The 12,611-nt window shown below is 42.6% G+C and overlaps 1 protein-coding gene across 6 annotated transcripts in view; it reads left to right on the top strand.

The window, feature by feature from the left end:
- Positions 1-12,611, top strand: part of LOC143041114 (ADAMTS-like protein 5) — a 58,922-nt gene that overhangs the window by 42,176 nt on the left and 4,135 nt on the right. For all 6 annotated transcript variants that reach the window (XM_076212849.1, XM_076212851.1, XM_076212846.1 and 3 more), the window contains 6 exons: positions 506-702; positions 1,457-1,653; positions 2,286-2,499; positions 4,917-5,000; positions 11,504-11,664; positions 11,885-12,575. In XM_076212849.1, the coding sequence (XP_076068964.1) occupies positions 506-702; positions 1,457-1,653; positions 2,286-2,499; positions 4,917-5,000; positions 11,504-11,664; positions 11,885-12,575 (1,544 nt within the window). The remainder of the gene's footprint in view (positions 1-505; positions 703-1,456; positions 1,654-2,285; positions 2,500-4,916; positions 5,001-11,503; positions 11,665-11,884; positions 12,576-12,611) is intronic.

Below are 12,611 nucleotides of genomic sequence, written 5' to 3'. Positions count from 1 at the left end.
ACCTTTGAGCAAGGAGATGGGAAAGGGCCACAGTATCCACTGAGTCGAGGATATAAGCTCTGAGCTTTCACCCGAGAGGAAAACATTAATCACAAGTCCAGCCCGTGATCCAAAACCTTAGTAGACGAGAGGAAGTGAGAGAGGATGTGGAGGAGGAAGTACAGCCCTATGCAAAACAAACATACATACATACATTGTATACACGCATACATACACATATGCACACACACACACACGCATACATGTTTTAGATATATACACATGTACATCGTCGTCTTATGTGGCGATATCGTCGTCCTATGCGGCAATATCATTGTCTTATGCAGTCATATCGTCGTCTTATACGGCGATATCATGGACTAATGCGGCAATGTCATCAACTTATGCGGGAATATCTTCGTCTTATGTGGCGGCATTGTCGTTTTATGAGTCGATATCGTTGTCATAATTTATCTCAATCTTCCTTCGGTGACCCACATCGTGACCTCGATGTCGCCTCCTTCAGGGTCATGCCTGGGTCGGGCGTCAGGACGAGCCACAACCGTTGCGCCGGCGAGAGCGTAGAGTACGGCGTCTGCGGAACAGCGGCGTGCCCCAGGGGTCACCTCTCGGTCCTCTCCTTCAAGGCTTCCCAGTGTCGGCGGTACAACAAGAGGAGGGTCTTCGGTAGAATCGTCAACAGTTGGGTTCCTTACACGCACGGTGAGACAGGGTTGACTACATCTCAATCGCTGTGTCTTGTCTTTAGTTTTTCTTTCTGTTTCGTCTCATTTCTGTCTATTTTTTGTTTAGTTTCGTTGTTTGTTTTCTGTACTGTTTTTATATAACATTTTCGTACTTTATCCAGTTTTCTTCTTTCTTGTTTTTTCTTTTCTTTTTTGTTTTTCCTTGTTTTCCTTTCCCTGTCGTGTCCGTTTTCTTTCATTTCCCACTCCCTTTTCAATCTCTTTTGTCTTTTTTATTTTCTTTAAGTCCACTTTCTCTCTTTTTTTATTTCCTCTCATTTTCTTTCTCATTTCCGATTCTGCAGTTAAATACATTAATAAACATAAATCGATAAATAAACAAATAAATAAATAAATAGAAAGAAAGGTCTACAGTTTCAACGAGAGAATTGGTTTAAGTACGATCCTAGTCTGACAACGTTATCAAATTCCCTCGCCGTGTATGTGTGTGTGTGTGTGTGTGTGTACGTGTGTGTGTGTGTGTGTGCACAGAAACCACGAGTTATCTGAAAAATGATAGTCCGATCATTTGCATGTACCAAGTCACTCTCAGGGTACTTAGTGCAAAATATGTGTATTTCATTAGTCTACTTATCTCTTTATTTATAAAACCAATAAATAAATACAAAGGACTATATAAGTGAGAAAATGCTCTAAGGTGATTTATTAACTTAGGTATTAATTAAGAAAAAACAATTATTTTCTTGTTTATTGATCTATTCCTTTTGCAGATGGGATCAATCCTTGTGAATTAGCGTGTGAGGGTGAAGGTGTGGGTATTGTCTACACCTTCGGGAAGGTGACAGATGGAACCCAATGCAGGATACCGGAGGAAGACATGGAGGAAGAAGAGGAGGAGGAAGAGGAGGAGGACGTTATTAGAAGAACAAGAAACAGGGAGGGTCTCTGTGTTAATGGCAGGTGTCTGGTAGGTAGTCATTCGTTTGTTTGTTTGTTTGTTTGTGTGTGTGTGTATCTTTTACAAATGCAACCAATGTCTCCATTTGACCTCTCTTTTCCATTTTGCTATCAATTTGTGGATTTTCTTATTTAATGGATTTATTTTCCTTCGTTTTTCTCTCTAATACATACATGTATACACACGTACAAACATACATGCATACATACATACATGTATACATACATACAATCATACATACATGTATACATACATACATACAATCATACATACATGCATACACTGCAAGATCTCTTACAATATTACATTCCCTGTGTGTCCTTGTGCCTCTCGCCCTCTCCCCCTTCCACTACTCTCTCTCTCTCCTCCACGCTGGTCACGAATAAGGTGATATTTTCCAAAAAATGAAAAAGAAAAAAGATAATCAAGATAAGATAAAAATAACGGATAAATAAAAGATAAAATAATAAAAAACAAAATAATTATACATATAAATAGGTCAAACAACATAAAATAATCACAGAATACAATAAAACAAGACTATATATATATATATATATATATATATATATATATATATATATATATATATATATATATATATTTGAAAAACATGTCTCCTTTCTGTGTCCTTCCTGTAGCGTGTGTCCTGCGACGGACGCCTCGGGAGCGGATTTTCGGAGGACAAATGCCGAGTCTGCGGAGGACACAACGAGTCCTGCACAAGACATTCGGGTGTCTTCCGCTCAGACATACTCCCCCGAGGTCATCCATCCAAGATGGCCGCCCTCCGGTCACCCGTTTCATCCTCCCCTTCCATGTTGAGAAGCAGAGATCAACATCAGCCAACACCGCGTAAGTCCTTGAAGTCGTAAGTCGAAAATGGGCGAGCGTGGTGCACCACAAACACAATAATCATCATCAATGGCCCTATTCTTTCTTAAGCATACATATTTAGCAAAATCATTAACACACTACAGTATTTCACGTATATAATCTAAGGGGACTTTTTAACCTGCCAGACCCATCGTAACTTCGAAACGTCGTAAGTCGAATGGTCGTAAGTCGACGAATTGGGAACACTCCCACTCTCCCCCCCCCCGCTTTCACTTGTCTTCTGAATCACGCATGATTCCTTATGCCTGCCGCCTCGTGATTTTGTTACAATTTAAGCAACTTTCCTTCATGACATCGATCAAACGGTGTGGACAGTGTGCTCAGCAAACAAACCAAAGTGATTAAAATTATCTCTCGTCAGACTGAATAAAGAGTAAATTTCGAGACGGGTTGACATGCACCACTGGAGACAAAGATACCTGACCCATGCTATGTCAGAGATTCAGATGTACATCTATCACTGTTGAATGATTATTATACAGTACTACCTCCTATATCTGGGCTTATTGGGTCATAGGGTGTTCGGATTAGGGGGTGTTCTGATTTTGGGAAGTGTTCGGATTTGGGAGGGTGTTCGGATTTGGGAGGGTGTTCGGAATTGAGTGTTCGGATTTGGTAGGCGAGTTCGGATTTGAAAGGAAAGTGTCCGAGTACGCGAGGTAAAACTACCTCCAATTGCGCCATTATACAGCTATTGTTCAATGGTTGGCGAACAACAGAGAATGGGATCGGATAATGTCAGTTCGGATATGTGAGGATTGAGAAGGTGAGGAGGAGAGCGGGAATGGAAAAGGAAGTGGCAGATATGGCTGATGAAAGGTTATTGGGATGGTTTGGGCACAAGGAAAGAATGAGTGATGAAAGATTGGTAAAAGAGGTGTGGAAGGCAGAGGTGGAGGATGTGAACTTGAGGGAATGACCGAGGATGAGGTGGATGGATGAGGCGAAGGGGGCGCTGAGCAAGAGGGGACTGTCTGTTGAGCAAGGAAGGGAGAAGGCAGGAGATAGGGATGAGTGAAAATAGATACAGCTTAGATAACACGTTTTTAGAACAATCTGAGTGCGAGAGGAACTTGGGAGTTCTGGTGAGTCCGGACCTTAAAACCAGGAAGCAGTGCATTAGCACTAGAAATAAAGCTAACAGAGCATTAGGCTTCATTGCTAGGACGGTAACGAATAGAAGTGCAGAGGTAATTATTAAACTCTATCTAGCGATAGTTAGACCCATCCTTGACTATGCGGTACAGTTTTGGTCTCCGTCCTACAGAATGGACATAAATTCACTAGAATCAGTACAGAGAGGAATGACCAAAATGATACAAGGACTCGGAAATTTGCCTTACGAAGAGAGGCTTAGGCACCTAAACTTACACTCTCTGGAAAGACGCAGAGTGCGGGGTGATCTAATAGAGGTGTTCAAGTGGATCAAAGGCTACAAGGGTGATGCAAACAAGGTCATCATAATAAAACAACAGGGCAGGACTCGCAGTAATGGGTATAAACTGGACAAATTTAGATTTAAGAAGGAAATAGGCAAGAATTGGTTTACTAATAGGGTGGTCGATGAATGGAATAAACTTAGTAACCATGTAGTAAGCGCTGAAACTATCAGTTGTTTTAAAAAACGATTAGGCAACTTTATAGATGGGGATGACAGGTGGTGATGGATACGGAGCTGCCTAGTGTAGACCTTATGGTCTTTTGCAGTCTCCTTTATTTCTTATGTTCTTATTGTGTATGGATGATACTATTATGCAAGGAAGGAAGGGATGGGGGATGGGGGTAGGGGCGCTTATGTGTGAATATTTTGACGCAGCCCGAAGGGATTTCTCCCCGTCTTCTCTTTTTCTGCATGACGGTACGGTGAGGTAGCGTCGACGATCAAGTGAAGCGGCCTTGCTGCATTGCGTTTGACCTAGGGCAGTTGGCGGATGCAGGGATGACTCATCATCCATGAGGAGCTGAGATGGGAGGGGTTGAGGGGGTGGTGGGAGTAAACTGGTGGGAATAGTTACGTGCCTTTGACTTGGTTACCTACCTTATAAAGAGGAAAAAGCTCTCGGTACACACACACACACACACACACACACACACACACACACACACACACACACATATATACAGTATATATATATATATATATATATATATATATATATATATATATATATATACACACACACACACATATAGTATAGACAACAGAAGCTCTTAATCCATCTAAACTTCCACTATGGCCTGACCTGACCCAGCAAGACCTGAATCATCCTATCCTTTAATCTGGCCTAATCTAACCTCAACCTACAGGCCTATTCCGGCCCGGCTTACCCTGTCTACATTATCCTGACCTGACCTTGTTCCTCGTTCCCCTACAGGAGCTCTCGGTTACCATGAGGTCGCCTTCATCCCACGGGGCTCCACGAACATAAAGGCCGTCGACCAGTCGCCCAACTTTCTCGGTGAGTAGTCGCCTATTTATGAAGCTTCTTCAACTTATTTCTCGGTGAGTAGTCTCCCATTTATGAAGCCTCTTCAACCCATTTCTCGGTTTCCCTTCTCTCTCCCGTGTGAGGCACTTATAACGTTAATTTTTATGCAATCAACACTTCTGGAACTCTCGTGACAACACATACGGACCAGAGTCACGCAGGATTATTGTGAAATGGAGACTAATTTCCTTTCTACTGCTGTACTCTCTTAAATCTTTCTTTTGACACCTCTATGAGTCAACTTCCCGCTTCCTCCTCCTGCTGATATTTTCCGACAAAATACGCTCTCTCTCTCTCTCTCTTTCTCTTTCCTCTCGCCTTCCCTATCCCTTTCTTTCTCATCTTCTTCCTCTTCTCTCTCTCCCTTAACGTTCATACAGTTTCTCTTTTCCTCTTCGTTTTCACATTTTGTCTTGGCTTGTCTTGTCACGGCCTCTCGTGTCTTGTTACATGCCGCGTTCCTCGCGTGTTGTCTTGTCATGTCTTCTCTTGTTTTGTCTTGTGTGTCTCTCGTACTACTAACCGTTACTCCTCCCGATGGCGATACTATTTGGACTTAGTACTCCAGTCTTTTGTCTCCAATTGTAACTTCCTCCTGATCGATTACAAGTGACACACAAGGCCAACCCTTCCTCTTTCTTTCTCATATCCTCCCTCCCCCTCTCTCTCTCTTTCATATCCTAACTCCCTCTTTCTCTCACATCCTCCCTCCCTCTCTCCATCACACCTCCTCCCCTCTCTCTCTCTCTCATGTCCTCCCTACCCCTCTCATTCCCTCCCTCTCTATTTCACATATTCCCTCTCACACGCTCCTTCCCTCTCTCACACCCTCCCTCCCTCTCCCACACCTTACCTCCCACTCTCTTTATCCTCCCTCCCTCTCACACCCTTTCTCTCTCTCTCTCTCACACACCCTCCCCCTCTCTCATATTCTCCTTCTCTCTCTCTCTCTCTCTCTCCTATCCCCTTCTTTCTCACAGACTCCCTCACTCTCTACATCAACCTTTCCCTCCTTCACACCCTCTCTTTCTCTCTCTTTACCCTTCTCTCTCTCTTTCTCCCTACACCCTTCTCTCTCTTTTTCTCCCTACACCCTTCTCTCTCTATCTGTCTTCCTACACCCCTTCTCTCTCTCTCTCTCTTCCCATACCCTTCTCTCTCTCTCTCTCTCTCTCTCTCTCCCTCTCCTTCCTTTTGAAAAAAATTAAATCCCATTGCATTTGTATATTAAGACATAATCCTTTTTCTTTCTCTTTTTCTCTCTTTCTGCCTCGCTTCTTCCGTCACCTCTCTTTCTCTTTCCGTCCTCTCTCCTCCTCCTCCTCCTCCTCTTCTCTTTATGGACAATTTAATTGTCGTTTCCTTGTCAGTGTCTTTGTATTTTTCTTTGTTTTCTTCTTCACATCTATCATTCACCCTTTTTCTGTGTCTTCCTCTTCCCAATCTTCACAATTTTTTTCCTTTCCTCCTTTCCATTTCGTCCTTTGCATTATCTCCCTGTCTTCCTCCTCCTCTTCCTTCTCCTGTGCCTCCTTCTTCCATTTCTCTTCCTCCTCCTCCTCTTCCTTGTGTTATTTCTACTCTTCTTCCTGTTGCTCCTCATCTTCGTCCTCCCTCTTCTTCTTTTACTCTTCCTCTTCCTCCTGTTCCTCCTCCTCCTCCTGTTTCTTTTATTCTTCTTTCATCTGCCCTTCATCCTTCTCCTCTTCCACCACCTCATCCGCCCCTCCTCCTCCTCCTCCCATTCTTTCTGTTCCTCCTCCGTTAATTTGGTAGCTTCATTTCATTCCCGGAGGGTCCCCCCCCCCCATGGGACCAGGAATCATCGTTACCTTCTCTCTCTCTCTCTCTATCCCCATATTTCTCTCTGTCTGATGTCCTTCCCTCACTCTCTACCCCTCCCTTCCTCTCCCCCTCTCTCTTTCTCCTTCCACCACCTCCTCCTCCTCCTCCTCCCCTCCCCCAGCTCCCTCCCTCCCTCCTCCTGTTTTCTTTTTCTTCACTTTTTACTTTGTCCTCCGTTTTACTCTTCCTTGTCCTCCTGGAGAACGGAGGAGAGGAACAAGGTGAAGAAGAGGAGAAGGAAGAAGAAAAAGAGGAAGAAAGAAGGGGGGAGGGATATAGATAGGAAGAACATGAGGAAAAGGAAGAACAGGAACAGGAGGATGAGGGCGAGACGGAGGAGGAGGAGGAGGAGGGGGAGGGGGAAGAGGAAAAAAAGAGGAGGAAGAAGAGGAAGAGGAGGACGAAGAGGTGGAAGAGGAGGAACTATTGGCCAGCCATTGTAAACAGATTCTACTTAATTGAATTAATATAACCAATTAATGAATATTTCTAATATTTTCAATGATAACAATATTTCTAATAATACTTAATAATTATAATATATTATATAATATTCTAATAATGTTTCAATATATATAAATTAATTGATAGTAATGAAGAAGAATTAGGTTCATTGAAGATTACCGTGGTTGACTTTGTCATCAATAATACCTTATCCTTATATCGTAACACAGACTTACGATGTGTAAGTTACAATGTCGTAACACAGACTTCCATTATCGTAATTTACGTCGGATAACAACACTCACACAAACAATTCAAATGTAAACAATTAATTAATCGATTAATAATAGATTAATCAATTAACATAGATGATCAGTATTTTTTCATTATAATTATTCCACGGTTCCACGTTCTTCTTGTAAGACGTTCACGGGCACAAAAGAACGGCCAACGTTCACCAACTCGTTTTAACGGTTCTAACGATCTCTTCTTGTACGTTCAAGTTCGTTGGTGACGTCACAACAATAAACATTTATCTTCCTCTATTTAATCTTAAATAGGTTTATTTATTTTCCCTTTGTTTCCATCTACTTGTTATCATCATCATCATCTCTATCATTATCATCATCAACTCCTCCCTCTTACTCCCTCCCCCCGACTTCCTCTCCTCTTCTTCCTCCCTACCTCCTCCTCCCTTCCCCTCTCCCTCGCCTACCCCTCTCCCGCTCCCTTTCTTCTCTCTCCCCTTCCCCATCTCCTTCCACTCCCTCCTCCTTCTCCTCCCTCACTCCCTCCCCTTCCCCACATCTCCTACTCCCTCTTCCCTTCCCCGCTCCCTCCAACAGTCAATTACAGGTAACGATATAACCTTGGTACACCCTCTCCTCCTCCCCCCCTCCCCCTCCCACTCCCCTTCAAGGAAAAAGTCTCCCTCCCCTCCACACACGTGTCAAGGTCCAAGGACAAAGGTTCACAAAGGCAGGAGACCTTTGGGTTCATGAGATACACAAAAAAAACGTTCCCTTGTCGTCTTGGGGCACGTTTGTTCTCCTTGCATCTAAAGTTTTTTTTTAACGTTTCTTGTCCTGTCCCTTGTTCCACTAACATTTTTTTTCAAGAATATAATAAAACACGAAAATAGATAAATAGGTAAATCTATAAATAGATAAATAGGCAAAGAAACAAATAAACATATGAATAAATAATATATAAACGAATAACTGAATATACGAATATATATAAATAAACAGATAACAATTAATAAACGCATAAAAAGAACAGTCGAGCAGTCTAAGAATAAGACATATGGATGCAATAAGCCAGACGGATTGCAATTCGAGTCCCACAGTCCAGTCGAGGGCATAGCACGGTCGTAGGCCTCCACGATCCGCAACTAAGGGATATCACGCTAAGCCACCTCGCAGAGCCGTCCAAAAGTTGAGGAGAAAGGGGGATATGTATATGTATGTATATATATACATATATAATATATAATATATACATATATAAATATATATATGCAATAAAAACACTGGGAACGTGTTTTTACACTGAATTTACACTGAAGATGTAATATACGAAAGCGCTCTCCTCCGTTTATTTTCTAAAGTGGTTACCTTGCATATAAATATATATATATATATGTGTGTGTGTGTGCGTGTAGAGACATTCTGACAAGTTGAAGTAGGAGGGAAGAGGAGACTGGAGTCTTATTCCAAGTTTTATTCTTGACTAGTGTCGCTACAAGCTTTTCCAAAAGAATACTAATACAGGGTTAGAAGTGTCGTATATGTATGCGTGCATACCTTTCCGAGTGTAAAGGAACTCACATGTTACAATGACAGGAATTATTTAAATGGTAATGGAAATTAATAAAAAATATAACACTGTGGCAAGAAAAATAGTATTACTGGAAAAGAAAAGAAATAACGAGAAAATATATATGTAAAGATAATAATAAGAATAAAAACTGTAAGAACTAAAACGAAAAATGTGGTAAGGAAAGTGTGAGATTTAGTTCGGAGGTCACGTGCATGATAAGGATTTCCATTCAGTAAGGGATAAGTGGCTGTGATTTTTTTTTTGTCCACTTTAACTCAATATATACAGTATATATTGGGCGAGATGCAGGGATGACCCGTCACCCAGGAGGAGCCAAGAAAAGGGAGGGAGGGGTGGTGAATAGGAGTGGAGTATGTGGGGATGAAGTAAATGGGAGTGGATTTATGCCTTTGACTTTGGCTACCTCCCTTGTGAGGGAGAAAAAGCCCTTGGTATATGTATGTATATATATATATATATATATAATATATATATATATATATATGTGTGTGTGTGTATTCACCTTGGTCTTTGGATCACGTGTTGGACTCGTGATCGACAGCTATTTCCCTCCCGGAAGAGAACTCAGAGCTCGTATGACCGATCTATGGGTAATGCTATGACCTTTAACACACACACACCTAACTCCCCGCCCACGAATCAGAGAAACGACCCGAAGCGCAGCGATACCGATATAATTTCAGCCCTGGGCAGGATTCGAACCAGGTACTGCGAGCACCACCGTACTTCCCAGTCCAGTGCTCTACCAAACGCGCCACCGAGTCGTGTGTGTGTGTGTGTAATAAGTGGGGAAGTGTAAACCTAATATTTTCTTATTTATCTAGAATAATATATATATGGGTTTAGAAGCAACGCAGCTGGAACTCGAACCCTTGACTGTGCTAATCGGTAGCACAAGGCAAAGACGCTAACCGCTAGACCACGACAATGGTACAAAAGGAAATGACCAATTCCAACAACGACATTTACACGGTGAATTATTATGTAGGTTTTCATCGAGTTAATTTCATAACTTCATTCAAATTAAACAGTGTTCTACTATCGCCCTACAGCAAATATTTCTAGTTTGTCCATACGTGTTCTTTAGCTGTTGTCTCAGTTTCATCGAGTCTGCGTTCAGGTGAGCCATCCGACAAGTTGTGAATTGATGACAAATAGATTTAGAACCTACTTCACTGGTACTCGAACTCTTGGATGTCCTAATCGTTCCCTTGCATTGTGGGAATGATGAGCACATTCTAAATCCATTTTTCATAAATACACAACTTGTCGGATGTCTCGCCTGAATAAAGACTCGATGAAATCGGGACTATATACTACACCATGCGAATGTCCTCGCGGGAATTATTCAATTACTTTTGTACGATTGTCCCAGTGGCGTAGCTTGTAAATCCATTGGTCATAAAATCACCACACATACACACACACATGTATATATATATATATATATGTATATATATATATATATATATATATATATATATATATATAGAGAGAGAGAGAGAGAGAGAGAGAGAGAGAGATTATAAATGTAAACATAAATAAAAATGCTGACATGTGGGTGCCCTCTTTCAGCTTTCACACTTTGATGAACGTTTTAAACGTTTTCTTCCCGTCATTGTGTCCGCTGGGGCCCAATCAACGTTTTCTTTGGCCCTCCCGTGACGTCATTAATTGTGGAGGAAACGACTGGAAGAAGAGGACGACGAGGAGGAGGGGGAGGAGGAGGAGATGGGGAGGAGGAATAAGTGGTATAAACAAGTAATATTGTGGGGGAGAATAGCAAGAGAAAGAGAGAGAGAGAGAGAGAGAGAGAGAGAATGGGTATTAGGTTATCACAGAAGATGTATTGATTACTATGTGTTTTGAGTGTGAGCGTGTGCGTGCGTTGAACCTTTAAGCCTACTGTTTTTTGCGCCAGACGATTTTATTCACTTTGGAAGAACCACTGGACGCTAAACAGGACGTGCGAGAGATTCATCTCCCTTCTCCATTTGGAGGTGCGGCCCTGAGGGGCTAGCACTCGGTCTCCGAATTGGGCCCAAGATCTTCCACACGTACGAAACAAGGTTCTTCTCCAGAAAAATCTACAGGGGCGGGGACCCCCGACGGCAACAACTAATGTTGTTATTACTTTCATATCATTATTATTATTATCAATTCGTCATTAATATCATTATTGTTATTATCATTATTATGACTCTTATTACAATTATTTTCATTTTAATTATAATTCTATTACCATCATTATTATTACTTTCATTTTAGTTATAATTTTATTACTATTATTATTATTACTATCATCATTATTATTGTTGTCCTTTGCCACCATCTCCCCTCAGCGCTGAAATCTGGGAACAAATATATCCTCAACGGTGATTGGTTGATCAACTGGCCTGGCGACCTCAGCGCCGCGGGCACCTCCTTCTCCTACTCGAGGGCCCACGATGAGTCGGAGAAGCTCTTCGCCCTTGGCCCGACCACCGAGGACCTCACACTCATGGTAAGTAACACTCCGTGGAGTACGAGTTAGAAAGAAAGAAAGAAAGAAAGAAAGAAAGAAAGAAAGAAAGAAAGAAAGAAAGAAAGAAAGAAAGAAAGAAAGAAAGAAAGAAAGAAAGAAAGAAAGAAAGAAAATATATATATATATATATATATATATATAAATATATATATATTCTTTTACACAATTCGAATATCTCAAAACCTGACTCCTCCTCCAGGTTCTCCTACGGGAGTCGAACCCAGGCGTCTACTACGAGTACTGGACGCCGAAAACTCCCTTCCTCGCTCCTCCTCAGGTCAAATCTTCTAACAACAGACTCCCCACCACCTCCTCCAGGGACTTCTCTCCCCCTCATACCTTGTCCTCCATCCATCGACACTCGAGCACGACCTCCAGACCACCCACGGTCCCCACCATCGCCTCCTTCAGGCAGTTCCTTCCCAGCGGGCACGACCGCTCCGAGGAGGATTCCCGCAAAAGGACGACTTTCGACCTCGGGCCAGAGGACAACCTTCTCCCGCGGCCTGAGGCTCCCCCTCGACCTCCACCACGCCCATGGTCCTCCCCAGGGGAAGGGGGAGTTCCTCCCCTCCCAAGGACGGGGGGCTCTGGAGGGGGACGCCCTTCCTCCACGACTTCCCTCGGCTCCTCCCCATCAGGTTCCTCTTTGACCGTCATTTCCTCAGAGTCACGTCCTCAGGAAGATCCCATGGGGTCGGGCCAGCGAGGGGAAAGTGGCAGGAAGGACAAGGCAAAAGAGAGTTGGGAGAGGAAGGGGAAGAAAAAGAGGAAGAAGAAAAAGAAGAAGACTTCGAAGGAAGAGGAGGAAGAGGAGGAGGAGGGCCTTGGTTGCAAACCCTGTGAGAGAATCAAGAAGACAAAAGAAAGCTTCTGCACCAGTGACTTTGGTAAGCGATTTTCATTGATTAACCAATAAACTAATT

Source organism: Oratosquilla oratoria, chromosome 30 (genome assembly GCF_046742065.1).
Source record: "Oratosquilla oratoria isolate Oo_2021 chromosome 30, ASM4674206v1, whole genome shotgun sequence".
Taxonomy (NCBI): domain Eukaryota; kingdom Metazoa; phylum Arthropoda; class Malacostraca; order Stomatopoda; family Squillidae; genus Oratosquilla; species Oratosquilla oratoria.
The sequence above is the reverse complement of the archived record's forward strand: the minus strand, read 5'-3'. Positions and strand labels throughout refer to the sequence as shown.